General features: G+C 44.9%; 1 protein-coding gene across 3 annotated transcripts in view; it reads right to left on the bottom strand.

Moving 5' to 3' along the window:
- Positions 1–21751, bottom strand: part of LOC138488688 (uncharacterized) — a 1693320-nt gene that overhangs the window by 1543224 nt on the left and 128345 nt on the right. For 2 of the 3 annotated variants that reach the window (XM_069615913.1, XM_069615915.1), the window contains exons 2-3: positions 17030–17051; positions 1884–1955 (exon numbers count right to left, since the gene is read on the bottom strand). In XM_069615913.1, coding sequence (XP_069472014.1) covers positions 1884–1955; positions 17030–17051 — 94 coding nt within the window. The remainder of the gene's footprint in view (positions 1–1883; positions 1956–17029; positions 17052–21751) is intronic. The other variant, XM_069615914.1, reaches the window with a different exon arrangement.

Genomic DNA, 21751 nt, shown 5'->3' with positions numbered 1-21751 from the left:
CTAACAGAGGTCATCTGGTGAGATAAAGCCTACTTCAAACCCATAGAGTGAAATGGGTATCGGGAGGAGCCAGTAAGACGACCTTCGATTCTTAGCAAGAAGGTCTACGTCCATTTGGAACAGAGCTGGAATGCAATGTAAGGGGCCAGAAGCCAGATGACTAGCAGCTGACCAAGATGAGCGAGAACACAGCATCTCATCTTCATGCACGTTATATATATTTGAGATTTTCTCAAATTTTGAATTTTATTCTTGCTTCTAGAATTTTGAAGCTTGAATTGGACTTTTGAAACTATGTGTTGAATTTCTATTATTTGTCCATGGTTTCTGCAGGTTTTCTTTTAGAGGGACCGTGCTTTTTGCCAGTCTTGTCTATTAAGACTGGTATTTGACACACATTGCTGCAAGTTGTGTACAAGTTTGGGCATAGCACATCTCCAAGTCTTTACCCCCAAATGGTATGTCTTCCAACCAGGTCAAGTGTACTCTCATATGTACATCTGATGAATGGGGGAAGGAGACCAGTGGATGGATTGCTATAGTTTTGCCTAATTTATTTTTTCATGGCTTTCGAGTGCGTGTATCTTGTAATTTTTAGCAGCCATTGGGTTTGGATAGATTTTATCTATATCCTTTTGATAGGCTGCAGATGCTGAAGTGTGATCACATGACTACTGTCACACCTTTCCTAACAATTATGTGAATACATGTTTTTGTTCTAGTGTGCCGTATTTTGGATGGCTATGCCCGTTATTGACTGCAAGCTGCAACATTCTAGAAAGGAATAAGTGAAGAGTAGACCGATTGGATTGTATTCAAGTATACTTTGCTTATATTAGGACGTGTTTATTGTTTCACTGTACTATTATTAATGGTCATATTTTTTTACATGAGAATAAATGAATGTAAATGCTAAATAGAAATGAGAGAAATTAAAGGTTTTCCTGTTTTAAGAGTGCTATAGGCACGATATTACAAGAGTAAAGGCTTGATGTTTCAGTAAGAAAACCATGCAAGTGAAATGAATGGCCTTAAATGTTGGTCATTTGCAGAAGGGTAACAAATAGGAAGTGTTCTGGTGGTAGGTCCATGACAATAGTGATGAATAATAGCAAGTCTGTCGAATGCTTGGGGGTAGAGGGTTTGCATGCTATAAATCCACAGACCACATATCTTTAGGAACCCCTGCATCAAATACAGCACCATCGCAAAACATGCCACAGCCCTAGAAGGGTGGTAAACCTCCCCTGGTGGCGAGGCTATGCTCTGGCAATTGAGATCCGGGGACCATGTACCCATACAGGCCTGGAAGAAGCTTAAAATGCTCCTTTCCTACCAGACTTTGCGCTGTCCCTCCTGCCACATTGCTATCTTACCTCATCATTCATTCTTGGAAGGGATGGAAATGAGCGCATGTGTTAACATGTAGCGTGGTCATGCTGTTTTATTACTGCTCTAAAAGGGATTGATGAGAAACCAGCACAGTGACCTTTGTCTGCTAATGTGACCACATCATCCTTCTAGCCTCATAGACAGCATTTTGCAGTGCAGGTGTGATTTCTAGTGCTGCATTTCTGCCGCTCTTCCCTCTGTGGCTATGGAGGTGTGATACATTAGAGAGGATAGGGGAAGAGTATCCTGCATTGGGACAGGTCAGCGCAAGAATAACAGAGTTAAAGGTTACTTATAAACTACAGAAAGGTAACGGTATGAATGAATGAATAATCACTAGAAAGGATCATCCCTAAACGTACACATTTTTGTTTGTATTGGCTACAAAATGTCTACACCTGTAGCGCCCTGAAGCAAGATTCGGACAGCATGCGACACACTGTAAATGATCTAAAACAAACCGATGAGTACAATACAAAGGATGCTCTTACCTGTGTGCTGATCCCTGGATCACGGGTCACTGTTTCAGATGGGACACAATCCACCAGGAGGCTGCTGGGAAGCTAGAAGAGGGTGGGGGCATGTCACTCTTGATCTTGTTTAAACGAAACAATGCTGAATGCATTTAAAGTTCTCAATTATGATAATGATGTGTTATTTATATAGTGCCTTTATCCAAAGCGCTTTACAGAGCACACGTTTACATACAATATCACCCAACCGAAATTGGTACTCATTGATCGACCTCGGAAGGATTAAAGGCTTAGTTGGCCTTGTCGGGATTCGAACCTGCAGATCACGCTCAGATTGCAGCAGCGAGCGCTCAACCTGCTGAGCTATCCTCCCGCCTTATGGCACGTGTACTAATCATTTGGATCAACTGAATGTCTTTCATGGGTTGCACATGCTCAGTATGTTTTCCCAAACCATGTTTGTATGACAGAACGGGTGGTAAATGTTTCCTGCCTCCTGAAAGCGTTCTGGGGGAGGGCAGGGTGAGTGGGGGTTGACGCAGAGCGTGATGAAGTGGCACCATGTCAGCGCGACACTAGGTTTCCAGTCATGGGTGTAATTTTAGGGGGGGGCAAGGGTGTCTGTCCATCCGCCCCCCAACTTTTGTGGCACATCAATTTGTTACCATTCATTCGACAGGGGCCTTTTCATTCATATGTCATGACCCCCCTGCCCCCACGCACCCCCAACACTTTCAGCAACGTTACTCCACTGTTTCCAGTCCTTGGTGTTCCTTTGGTGAGCTATTGAGGTCTACGAGTTGCAATACAGTTCTCCTTGCAGGGCTAGCACGAAATCGTTGTACATGTAACTTGTAAATAAATTATGACTTTTCATTCCACCCACTGATTCCTGTCTCTGATCTGCTATTATGGGATCAAACAATAATACGACTATGGTGCATTGATTGAAGGGCTCAAACTGCACCTCTGGCATTGTCGTGACGTGGAGCCGCGTGGTAACGCGATGGCTGTATAATAGGGAGAAACAGAGGGGGAAGCGGCCCAGCTTTGCTAAAACATGAGGAGGCGCAGTCCATAATGAATGCTGGCAGCCTCCAAAAAATCAATAGTGCACAGTTACTGCCAGGAGTTCATCCTTGCAAAGAGGGTGTACAACCAAATAAAGGGTTGACAGGCTCATCCCTTCCCCATCATGAACTTGAGTCGCCTCCATTAATTGGGCCATTCAAGCTTAAAGCATTAGCACACATTCCAGGCTTCAGTGGTTAAAGCATTAGCACACATTCCAGGCTTCAGTGGTTAAAGCATTAGCACACATTCCAGGCTTCAATGGTTAAAGCATTAGCACACATTCCAGGCTTCAATGGTTAAAGCATTAGCACACATTCCAGGCTTCAGTGGTTAAAGCATTAGCACACATTCCAGGCTTCAGTGGTTAAAGCATTAGCACCCATTCCAGGCTTCAATGGTTAAAGCATTAGCTCACATTCCAGGCTTCAATGGTTAAAGCGTTAGCACCCATTCCAGGCTTCAATGGTTAAAGCATTAGCACACATTCCAGGCTTCAATGGTTAAAGCGTTAGCACACATTCCAGGCTTCAATGGTTAAAGCATTAGCACACATTCTAGGCTTCAGTGGTTAAAGCATTAGCACACATTCCAGGCTTCAGTGGTTAAAGCATTAGCACACATTCCAGGCTTCAATGGTTAAAGCGTTAGCACACATTCCAGGCTTCAGTGGTTAAAGCGTTAGCACACATTCCAGGCTTCATTCCTTATAACGCTGTAATGTTTCTAAGATCTCCTTTGTGATACAAAGCGATGGGACAGATACTGTATAGTAAAGGGGCATTCTTGTATGGCATTTAAGTTGGAATTCAGTGCCACCCTATGTTGTCTCAGCCACTTGTCACATGACATTGATTTGTTGTAATTGGGCACTCTGTCACTTGCATCACATCGCATTCAGCTGACTATCTACTTGCATCTGGGCACAGTCATAACCACCCCTTCTTATGTTGGTTGGGCACGGGGCCCCTCTGGATGGAACGCTTTGCAGCGGTTTTCTTTTCTCGGTGGTATGTGTGCTCTCCTGGTTCGCCATGCTGTGACAGGTGAAGTCTATGATGTCGTGGCTGTTATTAGCCTCCCTTTCTACTGCAGAATGGAAACCACGAGCATGGCTGGCATGCATGGCGAGTCTTAGAGAATATGGCTTCCACTTTCCAAGGCTTGAGGAGGGATGCTGGAAGAACCATATTATTTTAGTGTATGTTTTGTTTGTTGGAAACATGACTTGTGTTTTCTCCACATTTTAATCTTTGTTTTGAGGGATAGGTGCAGTCATGTTTTAAATAAAAGTTATAATGTTGCACGTCAGTCAGTAGGCTTCCATCTGGTGTTACACACGGCATGTATGAAAGCAAAGTGACCAGACGCTTTCACACAGGAGTTCTTTTAACAAAATGAATTGGTTAATTTTTAACATTTCCTTTCCATCAGACAAAATCTGTTTTTACGAACATTCCTTGTGACATTTCTGTACTCTAATGCATGGCAAGCTTACACACGCAATACATTAACAGTCAGAAAGGGTGCATTTTCTAATCCTAAAATGTAATGTTTCAATAATGTTCAGTGCCCAAACCACGATATACACCAGTCTCATAAGCATAGCCGAAAATCACCAAATATGGACTGTGTTGTCTGTCTGGTGTGTGAGCAGCAGTCCACGATAATTCCGGATGTCATTTCAATAGTGCCTAGGATGTGCTCTGTCATTTCATTAGTGCCTAGGATGTGCTCTGTCATTTCAATAGTGCCTAGGATGTGCTCTGTCATTTCATTAGTGCCTAGGATGTGCTCTGTCATTTCATTAGTGCCTAGGATGTGCTCTGTCATTTCAATAGTGCCTAGGATCTGCTCTGTCATTTCATTAGTGCCTAGGATGTGCTCTGTCATTTCAATAGTGCCTAGGATCTGCTCTGTCATTTCAATAGTGCCTAGGGTCTGCCCTGCCCTGTCATTTCAATAGTGCCTAGTGTCTGCTCTGTCATTTCATTAGTGCCTAGGATGTGCTCTGTCATTTCAATAGTGCCTAGGATGTGCTCTGTCATTTCAATAGTGCCTAGGATGTGCTCTGTCATTTCATTAGTGCCTAGGATGTGCTCTGTCATTTCAATAGTGCCTAGGATGTGCTCTGTCATTTCATTAGTGCCTAGGATGTGCTCTGTCATTTCAATAGTGCCTAGGATCTGCTCTGTCATTTCATTAGTGCCTAGGATGTGCTCTGTCATTTCAATAGTGCCTAGGATCTGCTCTGTCATTTCAATAGTGCCTAGGGTCTGCCCTGCCCTGTCATTTCAATAGTGCCTAGTGTCTGCTCTGTCATTTCATTAGTGCCTAGGATGTGCTCTGTCATTTCAATAGTGCCTAGGATGTGCTCTGTCATTTCAATAGTGCCTAGGATCTGCTCTGTCATTTCATTAGTGCCTAGGATGTGCTCTGTCATTTCAATAGTGCCTAGGATCTGCTCTGTCATTTCAATAGTGCCTAGGGTCTGCCCTGCTCTGTCATTTCAATAGTGCCTAGGGTCTGCCCTGCCCTGTCATTTCAATAGTGCCTAGTGTCTGCTCTGTCATTTCATTAGTGCCTAGGATGTGCTCTGTCATTTCAATAGTGCCTAGGATCTGCTCTGTCATTTCAATAGTGCCTAGGGTCTGCCCTGCCCTGTCATTTCAATAGTGCCTAGTGTCTGCTCTGTCATTTCATTAGTGCCTAGGATGTGCTCTGTCATTTCAATAGTGCCTAGGATGTGCTCTGTCATTTCAATAGTGCCTAGGGTCTGCCCTGCCCTGTCATTTCAATAGTGCCTACTGTCTGCTCTGTCATTTCATTAGTGCCTAGGATGTGCTCTGTCATTTCAATAGTGCCTAGGATGTGCTCTGTCATTTCAATAGTGCCTAGGGTCTGCTCAATAGTGCCTAGGGTCTGCTCTGTCATTTCAATAGTGCCTAGGATGTGCTCTGTCATTTCAATAGTGCCTAGGGTCTGCCCTGCCCTGTCATTTCAATAGTGCCTAGTGTCTGCTCTGTCATTTCATTAGTGCCTAGGATGTGCTCTGTCATTTCAATAGTGCCTAGGATGTGCTCTGTCATTTCAATAGTGCCTAGGATGTGCACTGTCATTTCAATAGTGCCTAGGATGTGCACTGTCATTTCAATAGTGCCTAGTGTCTGCTCTGTCATTTCAATAGTGCCTAGTGTCTGCTCTGTCATTTCAATAGTGCCTAGGGTCTGCTCAATAGTGCCTAGGGTCTGCTCTGTCATTTCAATAGTGCCTAGGGTCTGCTCTGTCATTTCAATAGTGCCTAGGATGTGCACTGTCATTTCAATAGTGCCTAGGGTCTGCCCTGCCCTGTCATTTCAATAGTGCCTAGTGTCTGCTCTGTCATTTCATTAGTGCCTAGGATGTGCTCTGTCATTTCAATAGTGCCTAGGATGTGCTCTGTCATTTCAATAGTGCCTAGGGTCTGCCCTGCCCTGTCATTTCAATAGTGCCTAGTGTCTGCTCTGTCATTTCATTAGTGCCTAGGATGTGCTCTGTCATTTCAATAGTGCCTAGGATGTGCTCTGTCATTTCAATAGTGCCTAGGGTCTGCCCTGCCCTGTCATTTCAATAGTGCCTAGTGTCTGCTCTGTCATTTCATTAGTGCCTAGGATGTGCTCTGTCATTTCAATAGTGCCTAGGATGTGCTCTGTCATTTCAATAGTGCCTAGGATGTGCTCTGTCATTTCAATAGTGCCTAGGGTCTGCTCAATAGTGCCTAGGGTCTGCTCTGTCATTTCAATAGTGCCTAGGGTCTGCTCTGTCATTTCAATAGTGCCTAGGATGTGCACTGTCATTTCAATAGTGCCTAGGGTCTGCCCTGCCCTGTCATTTCAATAGTGCCTAGTGTCTGCTCTGTCATTTCATTAGTGCCTAGGATGTGCTCTGTCATTTCAATAGTGCCTAGGATGTGCTCTGTCATTTCAATAGTGCCTAGGGTCTGCCCTGCCCTGTCATTTCAATAGTGCCTAGTGTCTGCTCTGTCATTTCATTAGTGCCTAGGATGTGCTCTGTCATTTCAATAGTGCCTAGGATGTGCTCTGTCATTTCAATAGTGCCTAGGGTCTGCCCTGCCCTGTCATTTCAATAGTGCCTAGTGTCTGCTCTGTCATTTCATTAGTGCCTAGGATGTGCTCTGTCATTTCAATAGTGCCTAGGATGTGCTCTGTCATTTCAATAGTGCCTAGGATGTGCTCTGTCATTTCAATAGTGCCTAGGGTCTGCTCTGTCATTTCAATAGTGCCTAGGATGTGCTCTGTCATTTCAATAGTGCCTAGGGTCTGCTCTGTCATTTCAATAGTGCCTAGGATGTGCTCTGTCATTTCAATAGTGCCTAGGGTCTGCCCTGCCCTGTCATTTCAATAGTGCCTAGTGTCTGCTCTGTCATTTCATTAGTGCCTAGGATGTGCTCTGTCATTTCAATAGTGCCTAGGATGTGCTCTGTCATTTCAATAGTGCCTAGGATGTGCACTGTCATTTCAATAGTGCCTAGGATGTGCACTGTCATTTCAATAGTGCCTAGTGTCTGCTCTGTCATTTCAATAGTGCCTAGTGTCTGCTCTGTCATTTCAATAGTGCCTAGGGTCTGCTCAATAGTGCCTAGGGTCTGCTCTGTCATTTCAATAGTGCCTAGGGTCTGCTCTGTCATTTCAATAGTGCCTAGGATGTGCACTGTCATTTCAATAGTGCCTAGTGTCTGCTCTGTCATTTCAATAGTGCCTAGTGTCTGCTCTGTCATTTCAATAGTGCCTAGGGTCTGCTCAATAGTGCCTAGGGTCTGCTCTGTCATTTCAATAGTGCCTAGGGTCTGCTCTGTCATTTCAATAGTGCCTAGTGTCTGCTCTGTCATTTGAATAGTGCCTAGTGTCTGTTCTGTCATTTCAATAGTGCCTAGGGTCTGCTCAATAGTGCCTAGGGTCTGCTCTGTCATTTCAATAGTGCCTAGGGTCTGCTCAATAGTGCCTAGGGTCTGCTCTGTCATTTCATTAGTGCCTAGGATGTGCTCTGTCATTTCAATAGTGCCTAGGATGTGCTCTGTCATTTCAATAGTGCCTAGGATGTGCTCTGTCATTTCAATAGTGCCTAGGATCTGCTCTGTCATTTCATTAGTGCCTAGGATGTGCTCTGTCATTTCAATAGTGCCTAGGATCTGCTCTGTCATTTCAATAGTGCCTAGGGTCTGCCCTGCCCTGTCATTTCAATAGTGCCTAGTGTCTGCTCTGTCATTTCATTAGTGCCTAGGATGTGCTCTGTCATTTCAATAGTGCCTAGGATGTGCTCTGTCATTTCAATAGTGCCTAGGATCTGCTCTGTCATTTCATTAGTGCCTAGGATGTGCTCTGTCATTTCAATAGTGCCTAGGATCTGCTCTGTCATTTCAATAGTGCCTAGGGTCTGCCCTGCTCTGTCATTTCAATAGTGCCTAGGGTCTGCCCTGCCCTGTCATTTCAATAGTGCCTAGTGTCTGCTCTGTCATTTCATTAGTGCCTAGGATGTGCTCTGTCATTTCAATAGTGCCTAGGATCTGCTCTGTCATTTCAATAGTGCCTAGGGTCTGCCCTGCCCTGTCATTTCAATAGTGCCTAGTGTCTGCTCTGTCATTTCATTAGTGCCTAGGATGTGCTCTGTCATTTCAATAGTGCCTAGGATGTGCTCTGTCATTTCAATAGTGCCTAGGGTCTGCCCTGCCCTGTCATTTCAATAGTGCCTACTGTCTGCTCTGTCATTTCATTAGTGCCTAGGATGTGCTCTGTCATTTCAATAGTGCCTAGGATGTGCTCTGTCATTTCAATAGTGCCTAGGGTCTGCTCAATAGTGCCTAGGGTCTGCTCTGTCATTTCAATAGTGCCTAGGATGTGCTCTGTCATTTCAATCGTGCCTAGGGTCTGCCCTGCCCTGTCATTTCAATAGTGCCTAGTGTCTGCTCTGTCATTTCATTAGTGCCTAGGATGTGCTCTGTCATTTCAATAGTGCCTAGGATGTGCTCTGTCATTTCAATAGTGCCTAGGATGTGCACTGTCATTTCAATAGTGCCTAGGATGTGCACTGTCATTTCAATAGTGCCTAGTGTCTGCTCTGTCATTTCAATAGTGCCTAGTGTCTGCTCTGTCATTTCAATAGTGCCTAGGGTCTGCTCAATAGTGCCTAGGGTCTGCTCTGTCATTTCAATAGTGCCTAGGATGTGCTCTGTCATTTCAATAGTGCCTAGGGTCTGCCCTGCCCTGTCATTTCAATAGTGCCTAGTGTCTGCTCTGTCATTTCATTAGTGCCTAGGATGTGCTCTGTCATTTCAATAGTGCCTAGGATGTGCTCTGTCATTTCAATAGTGCCTAGGGTCTGCTCAATAGTGCCTAGGGTCTGCTCTGTCATTTCAATAGTGCCTAGGATGTGCTCTGTCATTTCAATAGTGCCTAGGGTCTGCCCTGCCCTGTCATTTCAATAGTGCCTAGTGTCTGCTCTGTCATTTCATTAGTGCCTAGGATGTGCTCTGTCATTTCAATAGTGCCTAGGATGTGCTCTGTCATTTCAATAGTGCCTAGGATGTGCACTGTCATTTCAATAGTGCCTAGGATGTGCACTGTCATTTCAATAGTGCCTAGTGTCTGCTCTGTCATTTCAATAGTGCCTAGTGTCTGCTCTGTCATTTCAATAGTGCCTAGGGTCTGCTCAATAGTGCCTAGGGTCTGCTCTGTCATTTCAATAGTGCCTAGGGTCTGCTCTGTCATTTCAATAGTGCCTAGGATGTGCACTGTCATTTCAATAGTGCCTAGTGTCTGCTCTGTCATTTCAATAGTGCCTAGTGTCTGCTCTGTCATTTCAATAGTGCCTAGGGTCTGCTCAATAGTGCCTAGGGTCTGCTCTGTCATTTCAATAGTGCCTAGGGTCTGCTCTGTCATTTCAATAGTGCCTAGTGTCTGCTCTGTCATTTGAATAGTGCCTAGTGTCTGTTCTGTCATTTCAATAGTGCCTAGGGTCTGCTCAATAGTGCCTAGGGTCTGCTCTGTCATTTCAATAGTGCCTAGGGTCTGCTCTGTCATTTCAATAGTGCCTAGGATGTGCACTGTCATTTCAATAGTGCCTAGGGTCTGCCCTGCCCTGTCATTTCAATAGTGCCTAGGATCTGCTCTGTCATTTCAATAGTGCCTAGGGTCTGCTCAATAGTGCCTAGGGTCTGCTCTGTCATTTCAATAGTGCCTAGGATCTGCTCTGTCATTTCAATAGTGCCTAGGATGTGCACTGTCATTTCAATAGTGCCTAGGGTCTGCCCTGCCCTGTCATTTCAATAGTGCCTAGTGTCTGCTCTGTCATTTCAATAGTGCCTAGGATGTGCACTGTCATTTCAATAGTGCCTAGGGTCTGCTCAATAGTGCCTAGGGTCTGCTCTGTCATTTCAATAGTGCCTAGGGTCTGCTCAATAGTGCCTAGGGTCTGCTCTGTCATTTCAATAGTGCCTAGGGTCTGCTCAATAGTGCCTAGGGTCTGCCCTGCCCTGTCATTTCAATAGTGCCTAGGATCTGCTCTGTCATTTCAATAGTGCCTAGGATGTGCACTGTCATTTCAATAGTGCCTAGGGTCTGCTCAATAGTGCCTAGGGTCTGCTCTGTCATTTCAATAGTGCCTAGAATCTGCTCTGTCATTTCAATAGTGCCTAGGATGTGCACTGTCATTTCAATAGTGCCTAAGGTCTGCTCAATAGTGCCTAGGGTCTGCTCTGTCATTTCAATAGTGCCTAGGATCTGCTCTGTCATTTCAATAGTGCCTAGGGTCTGCCCTGCCCTGTCATTTCAATAGTGCCTAGTGTCTGCTCTGTCATTTCATTAGTGCCTAGGATGTGCTCTGTCATTTCAATAGTGCCTAGGATCTGCTCTGTCATTTCAATAGTGCCTAGGGTCTGCCCTGCCCTGTCATTTCAATAGTGCCTAGTGTCTGCTCTGTCATTTCATTAGTGCCTAGGATGTGCTCTGTCATTTCAATAGTGCCTAGGATGTGCTCTGTCATTTCAATAGTGCCTAGGGTCTGCCCTGCCCTGTCATTTCAATAGTGCCTAGTGTCTGCTCTGTCATTTCATTAGTGCCTAGGATGTGCTCTGTCATTTCAATAGTGCCTAGGATGTGCTCTGTCATTTCAATAGTGCCTAGGATGTGCACTGTCATTTCAATAGTGCCTAGGATGTGCACTGTCATTTCAATAGTGCCTAGTGTCTGCTCTGTCATTTGAATAGTGCCTAGTGTCTGCTCTGTCATTTCAATAGTGCCTAGGGTCTGCTCAATAGTGCCTAGGGTCTGCTCTGTCATTTCAATAGTGCCTAGGGTCTGCTCTGTCATTTCAATAGTGCCTAGGATGTGCACTGTCATTTCAATAGTGCCTAGGGTCTGCCCTGCCCTGTCATTTCAATAGTGCCTAGGATCTGCTCTGTCATTTCAATAGTGCCTAGGGTCTGCTCAATAGTGCCTAGGGTCTGCTCTGTCATTTCAATAGTGCCTAGGATCTGCTCTGTCATTTCAATAGTGCCTAGGATGTGCACTGTCATTTCAATAGTGCCTAGGGTCTGCCCTGCCCTGTCATTTCAATAGTGCCTAGTGTCTGCTCTGTCATTTCAATAGTGCCTAGGGTCTGCCCTGCCCTGTCATTTCAATAGTGCCTAGTGTCTGTTCTGTCATTTCAATAGTGCCTAGGATGTGCACTGTCATTTCAATAGTGCCTAGGGTCTGCTCAATAGTGCCTAGGGTCTGCTCTGTCATTTCAATAGTGCCTAGGGTCTGCTCAATAGTGCCTAGGGTCTGCTGTGTCATTTCAATAGTGCCTAGGGTCTGCTCAATAGTGCCTAGGGTCTGCCCTGCCCTGTCATTTCAATAGTGCCTAGGATCTGCTCTGTCATTTCAATAGTGCCTAGGATGTGCACTGTCATTTCAATAGTGCCTAGGGTCTGCTCAATAGTGCCTAGGGTCTGCTCTGTCATTTCAATAGTGCCTAGGATCTGCTCTGTCATTTCAATAGTGCCTATGATGTGCACTGTCATTTCAATAGTGCCTAGGGTCTGCTCAATAGTGCCTAGGGTCTGCTCTGTCATTTCAATAGTGCCTAGGATCTGCTCTGTCATTTCAATAGTGCCTAGGGTCTGCTCAATAGTGCCTAGGGTCTGCTCTGTCATTTCAATAGTGCCTAGGATCTGCTCTGTCATTTCAATAGTGCCTAGGATGTGCACTGTCATTTCAATAGTGCCTAGGGTCTGCTCAATAGTGACTAGGGTCTGCTCTGTCATTTCAATAGTGCCTAGGATCTGCTCTGTCATTTCAATAGTGCCTAGGGTCTGCTCAATAGTGCCTAGTGTCTGCTCTGTCATTTCAATAGTGCCTAGGGTCTGCTCAATAGTGCCTAGGGTCTGCTCCGTTGTAGAATCAATTTTGCTGCCGAGCGGAGAGGAATGCAGGCTGCATTAACGCGTATGGCAGATTTCCAACCACCTCCTTTAAAACTACAGTAAATACTGCGCACGAGGGGCTTAAAATGCGGATTTTAGCAGCAGATCATCGGAATACTTTCCAGGCACAGTGCTGCATCCAGAATGGAATCCCAAAGCCTTATGCATATATTTTTGCAGACTAATTCCTGCAGTGATCTTACAATATTTATATTTTACTGGGAGCAGTGGGTTTATGGTCATTTCATCTAAAACCATTGCATCTAATGCCATTCCATCGAAATGTTTCCATTTAAAAAAATTCCAGCTAATGCATTTATTTTTCTTTTTTGTTCTTTTTTCGCATTAGATGGACATTTTTGAGATGGAAACATTTTGATGGAAACATTTAGATGGAATGGTATTAGATGGAATGGGTTTAAGATGAGTTGACTAGATACCGAGCAGTGGGGGCATGTTGGAAACTTGACAGGGTCATGGGGCTCATTATAAGTCCCCAGGTATCGCGCTGGTAATTCCAGCGGGATACTGGGGGACTACCGTACTGTGTCCGCCGCTCGATATCCGTGATACTGGGATATTAGGGCCGGCAGAGACGTCAGTAAATCCTCATTCCCATGGAGTCCGACAGGAATGAAAACAGTCCAATAGGACTCCATGGGAATGGGCTGCCACAATCCCAGGCACCTGTAATAACTGTGCCTGTGATTGCAGCAATGATCTGCCGGTATGTCACAGCCTACCGGTAGACTTGCAGTTTGCCGGTCTGGAAAGGTGCCAGTACAAGTTGTTACCGGCACCCTGTTTACGGACCGGCAAACTTATAATGAGGGCCATTAATAAACTTAACAAAATACATTTGTGGACTATGGGGAAAATATCCAGTCACAACCCTTGAAAGTGAAACCAGAAACACACACTCCTGCTGATATCCTCAATTTGAAAGCAGTAAGCGAGCAGGGAGTGATTAAAGTAGGAGTTTAAAGATGGGGTTTAGCTCGCTGCCCTCTGGGGTGCGCTCTTAAGCTGCAAACCCATTAGTAACACGCTTTGGATGTTGTGACTTCAGGTCATATTTGTAACACATATATTATCCCAGCAGTATCCACACACAGGCCTCCAGTTGCATTTTACATGTGCCTATGCTGGCATGCCACGGACCTCTCAAGTGCATGTACTTTGAGTTCTGTTTTTCTTTTCTAGATGAATGCAGAAGTTCAAATTAAAAAAGTATTCTATCTCCTCCTCAAGCTCTAGAACGACCTAAATAGCTCAGCAGGTTAATGCATCTACTGTTGAAATGTGTTTTTAACCTAGAAGACATAGCCATATTAATAGACTGAATGTTACAAGGTTGAGTCAAATGCACATGGCGACTTTCCCTCCATAGGAGGCAAAATCCTTATTTTTTTTAGCAAACCGTGTGGAATTTTCACACTGTATTTCTATCTCACACTCGAACAGACTTTGCTCCCACGCAAACCGATTGGCCGATAAATGACTCACTCTTTCCAACAGCTAAACACAAATCCGTTTAGGTGTTGGTACTACTGGCATGTGTCATATGCTATGTGTTGCCATGCGTTGCATCCTGCATCTGTCAACAACAAAGAGTGACAATAGAAGTATTGACTTATTTGCTCGTTGATGTGCATTGGGATAAGAGATAACTAAAGAGACCGGAAGAAAAGTAGAACTATTTTAGCTTCAAAAAAGGAATGCCTGGCTCGCTCTGAAAATATGTTCATAGGTCACAGGTTGGAATTAAGCCAGGAGCCACTCCGGAAAATAAAAATTTGTGCTGAGATTTTGTCTTCCTAGATTCACAAAAAATATATAATAATAACATCGAGTTTTATCTAGGACTACAAACCCGCAGTTATCTAAGCGCTGAAACAGCTGTTGATAATATTATCCCACTGCATGGTACCCAGGAAGGGCGGGAATCGAACCTACATCAGCAGGCTGTGCACAGATGTCAGAACGAGAGCTCAACTCGCTGTGCTATCTGACCACCTCAGCTACTACCAACAATAGCAGTGAATATCTCATCGCGGTCCTTTGTCCATGATCAACCGCGACACGCGCATGCCCTCTAACAAGTCAGCTCTTCAAGCAGATGCCGACAACCAAACCTTTTGGCTGTGCCAATGCCTGTTTTATTAAGTCTGTGCTCCTTTAATCATTCTAATAAGACCCTAGGAAGCGAATTTACAGGAGTGCTTAGGTGTCATAGCACAGACAGCATTAACTGGCAGTCCTCTTTCTTATGACTGGTTCCTGTCTGCAATGTCTACATCCTGACAGCAAATGGTCAACAAATGAAATAAGGGGTCATATTCGTCATATGAGGCGATCAGTAAAAGTGTGCCTCATGTCCCTGCGTTTGTCGGGTGGAGTTTGGAAGCAGGCGGAGTGAGTTTGCATGGCTGCCTGACCAATCGTCAGGTTTCCCCGCAAGCTTGTATTTTTATTCTGTTGGAAAACCAATGGAGTCCCATGGAATCCGCCTGAAAGGACCACCTGGGAAAAGCAGGCATATTCCATAGGAACCCGTTGTAAATGCCTCCAGCAATCATTAATGGTGGAAGTCATTTACACTTCTCCACCAACCTAATGGAAAAGTGAAGAGTAATGGTGAATTTGCCGGTTTCCTTCCTCAGTTGTTCATTGTGTGGTGTTAATGAGGGGACAGTTTGTGCAAAAGTGAAATTGGAGGTTTTATGCGCATGCGATTAACGGGGGCTTGCGAAATGACCCACATAATGCAATTTGTACAAATTGTTTGTGTCAGGCTGTACTAAGCACATGAAGAAATTGTGCATATAAAAGTTCACATTAGAAAATATTTCCACCACACCGCATCAGTCAGAGCGTACTTTTTTTGCAGTGTCAAATTGTAGCATCAAAATTACTCAGAGTAAAAATAATAGGTAAAATGCTTCACGTGCAGTTTTAACTTGTTGTGCAGACAAAACACAACAGGGTTTATTTTAAACAAGAACTCATATTTGCACTTGAGGAGACTTCTGTGCAAAAGATCCATTCCATGCAATTTTCAACTTTTTCACCAACTAATGGAAAAGTTTAAAACACAGACGACCTTGCACTTACACATTACTTTTGCACTACGCTTGTGGAAAAGTGTAAATGACGCAATAAATGACTGCAGGAGACATTTACAATACATTCCAGGGAAGCCTGCACACTTTTACCAGGGGCAAATCTCAGGCAGATTCCATAGGAATTCATTGGTTTAATGGTAGCATGGAAATACATGCTGGCGTTAAAACCTGTGTTTCTTTTAGGCTGAGCTGTGATGCATAAGGGTTATGCCCGTTTTAACATCTGTGGGACTTGGAAAATGAGCCCTAAAGATAACAAGCATTGGCAATGCCAACAGAGTGGGCGTTTGTGTAGGCATGGGAAAGGCACTTGTACTTATACACAAGCCGAAACTGTTGGCTTTGCTACTGCTTGTTTTTAACAGAACTTCAGTGAAGGACATACATAGTGCTTATAAATCGAGTGGCTGAACGCAGACCTGGTTAAGACATTTGTATTACACCAGTAGTGCCTTTACAGCTCTAATTAAGTCATTGGGCCTCATTACACGGAAGGCGGTAGGGGATTACCGGTAAGCGCACCGGTGCCGGTAATCCCCACCGCCCTACTACGAGGTCCCTCAGCGGGTCCCGTCCTTAACATGTGGTCAGATCACACGTTAAGGACAGGACCCGCTGAGGGACTTCAGTGCAAATAACAGTACCGCAAATTGCGGTACCGTTATTTGCTCCTTCCCCATTCCCATTGAGCCCTATCGGGGCTCAAATGGGAATGGGGAATGGTTCTCGGAATGCGGACTTACCGGTCCCGCAAAGGTCGGAGTAGGCCGGTAAGTCCCTATTCCGGGAACCCGGCCTCCGGCGGCGGTAAGGGGTTAGCCATGGCGCTAATAGCGCCATGGCTACCGCCTTCCGTGTAATGAGGCCCATTAACTCCCAGAAGACTGCTTTGAAAAAAACAATGGTAGGCACTTCGAGTGCAAGGTTTGATGGTAAGGCCTGTTAAAGCAAGCTCAAAAAGTTCCCGCAGGGAGGGGCAATAACTGGTTGGGAATGGCCATATGGATTAGCATGGCCATGGACAGTCAATGGGTAGGCAAACAACACATATAAGCTCTGTGCCACTCATATGCTATTTCTCCCCATCTGTACTGTTATGCAACAGTTTCGGCATATAGGTGGCTCAAGCACCACCTAATGGGCCAAACCAACTATGAGCCCCTATACTGCAAAGGATTTCTTTTAGGATGGGAGATGTAAGTTGTGATGGCAAGGATGGATGCATGTGGAGGAATCCGGCAACACAGGTTTGAATCCCAGGTCTGCGCTTAGAAACCTCTTCGGTATTTAACGTGTTACAAATGACCAATAATAATTATAATAATTATCAAGGGTCCACCCATCTCTGGTTACTACATAACATTACAGGATTAGACTTGTCCACATGTTTCGATGATCACTCCAGACACAAAAGAGGTTGAAAGCCTCAACTTCAAAGTTTCATTCATGGAGTGATGTTGGGTGGGGGATGTAGAATCTACAAAATGGAATATGATTTCAATACATACCCCAAGTGACGTTGCCAGCATCCTGAAAGATAAAGAAAAGACTCATCAGGCATGTTTAGCAAGAAGAAGCATAGCCGTGTGTTAACATTTTCTAAAATCTCTTGTCTTCCTTTACATTACCGTTGTCCTTCCAGATATGTGCCTCTTGTCCTTGGAGACCGGATTTGGGTCTTCCCTTTTAGGCTTTAAATGACATCACGCTAAAGCTCATATCCTATAACACGCCGTTTCTCCTCTTGACCACCTGTGCTAGACGTTTTGATCAATTCGGGGATTTTTTGTAGACTGAGCCTTTCTTTCTCTTTATTCCTGATTGTTGACCCTTTGGTCGTCCCTATTATCCACGCCCACAGTTGTGGGTCGTCCCTATTATCCACGCCCACAGTTGTTTCCTCTTTCCAATCATGTGAACCTTTCTAACATGGTCCATTGCAATCTGTAGGTGCTTATGCAGTCCTGGATTTTTCTTTGCATTTAGGGACTTGGAGTTCTGCATTTCCCTTTGAAAAAACAAGGCCAAAGTTCCCAGAATAGCAAGCAAAAACCTGGACTGGATGAATACCTACAGATTGCAATAAAGCATGTTGGCAATCATAACCTAAGACTGGCATAGTCTGGATCACTCTTCACCAGGGTGATGGTCCACCAGCGTGATGTGGGCATATCAATGAAGGAGTGGCTCAGCCGCAACCCTTCTATGAGACCAATGAAAACTCTTCTTGTCTCCTGTGGTCCTGATCATGTCGGTTCTAAACCTTCTATCCCCACAAGGTGGACATTTCTTACACTCTCCGACCTCTGCTTTCTGGAGTTCAAGGGCCATCCACCAAGAGAGTTTCCACTTCTTGGGAAACATAAGGCGCCTTCTATCAGCAGCTATGCCAGCTTGTGCCAGATTCTTACTCCTCGAATTTCAAGATACCCTTGATTGGCTCCTGCAGCAACAGAGGGAAGCCATTATAACGCTGCCACAGGGGCAAGGAGTTAAGCTGACATTGGGGTGCTTATGCCCGGATGCAGATCCCCCACGTTACTGTGAAGAGGAATAGGAAGACTTGGAACCAGTGGCGTGTCCAGACTCTTTTGACTGGGGTGGCCCAAGTGGGGCACTGACTTATGCAGGGGTGGCATGAAGTAGAAGTGCACGCACACATAATGATCATAGTTTAGGATAATGGGGTGGCACCTGGGATGGCCATGCAGATTCCAGGGGTAGCATGTGCCACCCCAGGCCACACTCCTGCTTGGAGCAGTGACTATAACCAGTAATTAATTAAGGACATTTGTTCTCAAAGTCGCACAACACCCCACTTGGTAAAGAAACAGTCCGACCTTTCATATACCCAGCACTAGCAAATGACCGGGCCTAATAGAGCCCCCCATGCCCTCCCCTCCCCTGTGTAACACTCCACAAGCACAGCCCAGCATTACTATGCTCTTGGGTATGCTCAGTGATATATTTCTATGATACACAACAATATGCAATATCCTCATGCAATGATATTTGAATGCCTATGTAATCAAACAAATATAATGCCGATATGTCTACACAGCTCAGTCATTCACTACCACTTTGTATTATGTGGCTGCAGTCTTCTAACACATGTCAAATGAAAATGTCAATGATATGATAGGATATGATAGGTTATTTATAACTTGCGCTTAATACCCAGAGGTTTCTAAGCGCGGACCCGGGGATCAAACCTATGGTGCTCCGTGTGGTTTTGCTTCCAAGGTGAGCATGTTGCCCCTGAGCTATTCTCCCCGAGACACTATATAACATGCTCTGTAATCTTCTATGTAACATCGGTATGGTCCAGGGGAAACCAGAACTGTGCAGCACTGCTTTGCTCACAGCCTCATGGGGCCAAACCAACAGCAAGTTAGCACTCACGCAATGCAATGACACCGAGGCAATAGCTGTGGTAACAGTACGAGTCAGGTTGAAACGCAGCACATTTGCACGTTTTAAGGCTTGTACAGTAGCCCAATTTTCTGATAAAACAATGTTATTTGCAGTTTTTTTCTCAATGCTATTGTTCACTCAGTGTTGTGTTTTACTATTTTGTTTGTTTCTTGGAGCATGTTTTGGGTTCTCCGAGGTGTACTGTTGTGAGGGGTTTGAAGTGTTGTCGCTAGCCAGCAGGAGAGAAAAAATGGGAGCAGAAAGAGGAAAAGAGTGGGGTATAGATAGAGGGAGAGGAGAAAGAGCGGAGCCCAGACAAGCGCAGATGCACAGCTGAGGATCTCTTGCGCAGTGGCTGCGGTTCCTTCACTGACTAATATGGAAGGGACGCATGGTCCCGTGTTATACCGCATCTCGGTGCGGAGCGCATAGCAGAGTGCGGGCGAGTGCAGTTACGATGCAGTTGATGGCAGGCAGACGCAAGTAGGCCCCTGCGCCCAGGGTGATATCATTTTACATATGTACTATCTTTGAAGCAAAGCACCTTGGAAGCAATGAGACCCGAAAATACGATTATCGAACTTGCGAGCCGAGGGCGCTACCATTACCCGACTTGCCAGCTGATTGCTCTCTCCCGTTGGGGCAAACCACACGTCTTCTCTATCTATCACTGTTGTCGTCTAAAAGACCTGTGAAGATAACGAGTTGTTTCCAACCCATCCAGAAAGACACAAAGGTAAAGAACATGGAAACCGCCCACCAGGGTGCTAACGAAATAAGGGACAAAGATATGATTATTCCAAATTGCCCGTTGCCATCTGAGACCTCGGCTAACTCTGTGAAGGATAATGAGGCAGCTCAGTCGCATCAGATCAAGGGAGTGATGTGCTGATACATTACCATCACTCACGTGGTCTTCAGGATTCATTTTTAAACACTCCTCATTAACTGAACTCACTTCACCTCCTTCAGTCACTGGAAGTACAATACTTTTACCCCTGAAGGAATGTATGTTTTTATCCAAAGTAATTTGGGGGTAGGCACATCAACATCTAAGAATAAAAATACTTATATATGATATGATATGGCATTTATAGCGCGCCTGTACACAAGTGTTTCTAAGCGCGACAAGACAAGGAGGGGGAAACAAAGGGAGGACAAAACAACGATCTTACTAGGCCTTGTGTCATTCAGATTGAGCAAGCGCAGGGAGGGAGGAAGGGAGAAGTTCAAAAAAGGGGTGGGGGGGTAGGGTGAATGGAGAAATGCACAAACGGTAGGAGAGGGAGAAGCGCAGGAAACAGAGTGCAGCCAGCGGGCGACTAAGTGCCTGTAATCAGAGGGTGCTGCCAGCGGGTGGCTAATAAGTGCAGAGAATGGGTGGACTGTGGGGTTACAGATACAGACCACAAGTGCTGGATGGGGCCAAAAGGCAGTGGGGGTGCAACTGGACAGGCATGGACCTGGTCCCAAGTTCAGAGGATGGCCAGGTAACGAGGTGCGCGGAGCAGACGGGTTATCAGCAGAGGAGAGAAAGAGGAAGCGAAGAGGAGGGTCTAGAGTTGCTTCCAGAATTGGGTGACCCTTAGAGAGTTGGAGATGGATGAGCGGAGAGCTCGAGAAGGGAGATAGGAAGAGAGAGTTGGAGGTAGTGCGGACACCGGCCTCAGAAAGCCTTTTGGACAATGCAGAGGGTCTTGAACTATATCCATGCCTCCACTGGGAGCCAGTGTACAGATTTCAGAGCTGGAGAGATACGATCCCTGGGCTTGAGGCATACATATAAAAAACACCCACATGCATTTTATCTGCAGCTATTCGAACAGAAGAAGGAGCTTATAAAAAAAAAAGGATCACGAGTATTGAACACAACTTGGCGGACCCAAGGCAGAACATTAAGGCAATTAAAAAAGAACAAAGATATAAAAATGGAGTATGTAAAGATTGGATTGATTCTTGTACGGCCGTTTGTATCTCGTATATATGCTCATTTGAAGGACGAAAATAAAAAAGTCGGAGTTCAGGTGCCTTATCTGTCTCGTCAAGTTTCCTAATGCACTGGTGTGGTAACTTCAGGAGGTTTATGTTTAGCTTCTTGCCCACCAGAGAAACACTATATATACGCAACAAGCTTCCCAAAGAGTTGGCCCATGGGCGTTTTTGTAATAAAGTAGAGAATTTAAAGCACCTCGTCATCACTTCAGACAATTATTTCATATAATTAATTGCATCGATGAGGAACATGTATGGCAGTGCATACTGCATGGGATAGAGGTGTCTATCGCTTCATCCATACTTAGACTTCTTGGGACTTTTAAACGTTGAATCAGAAGGAGTTCATTGGATTTAGATATTTATTTAGGTAATGTTTTTATCATATGTATTGTATAATGTGTGTATTTTGTCTATTTGAACCAAACACAATAATCCAATTAATAAAAATGACTGCCACTAGCTTTATTTACTATGGGCATATGAACTAGATTGGTTACTCCCACCACCTGTATTAACTATGGGCATATAAACTAGATTAGTTACTGACAGGGCTTTTTCTAGGGGTGCGGAAACCGGAAAACAGTTGGGAGCAAAGTAGGGGGCAAGGGGCACAGCAGGGACAGTCTGTTAAATCTCCCACCTGGTAGAGCAGCTTGAGCCTTCGCATTTTAACACAATTAACAGGCAATAGCACTACACACTCTGGTGTAGGGGACAAAAAGCCTCCCCTCTCCATATCCACCTACTCCCCATGATGCAGCTAATGGCTTAATATCCTGCTCATAGTTTTTTTTTTTTTTAAAGGTAGGCTCCCTTCTCTC

This window comes from Ambystoma mexicanum, chromosome 9 (assembly GCF_040938575.1).
Source record: "Ambystoma mexicanum isolate Mex_15411 chromosome 9, UKY_AmexF1_1, whole genome shotgun sequence".
Classification (NCBI taxonomy): domain Eukaryota; kingdom Metazoa; phylum Chordata; class Amphibia; order Caudata; family Ambystomatidae; genus Ambystoma; species Ambystoma mexicanum.
The sequence above is the reverse complement of the archived record's forward strand: the minus strand, read 5'-3'. Positions and strand labels throughout refer to the sequence as shown.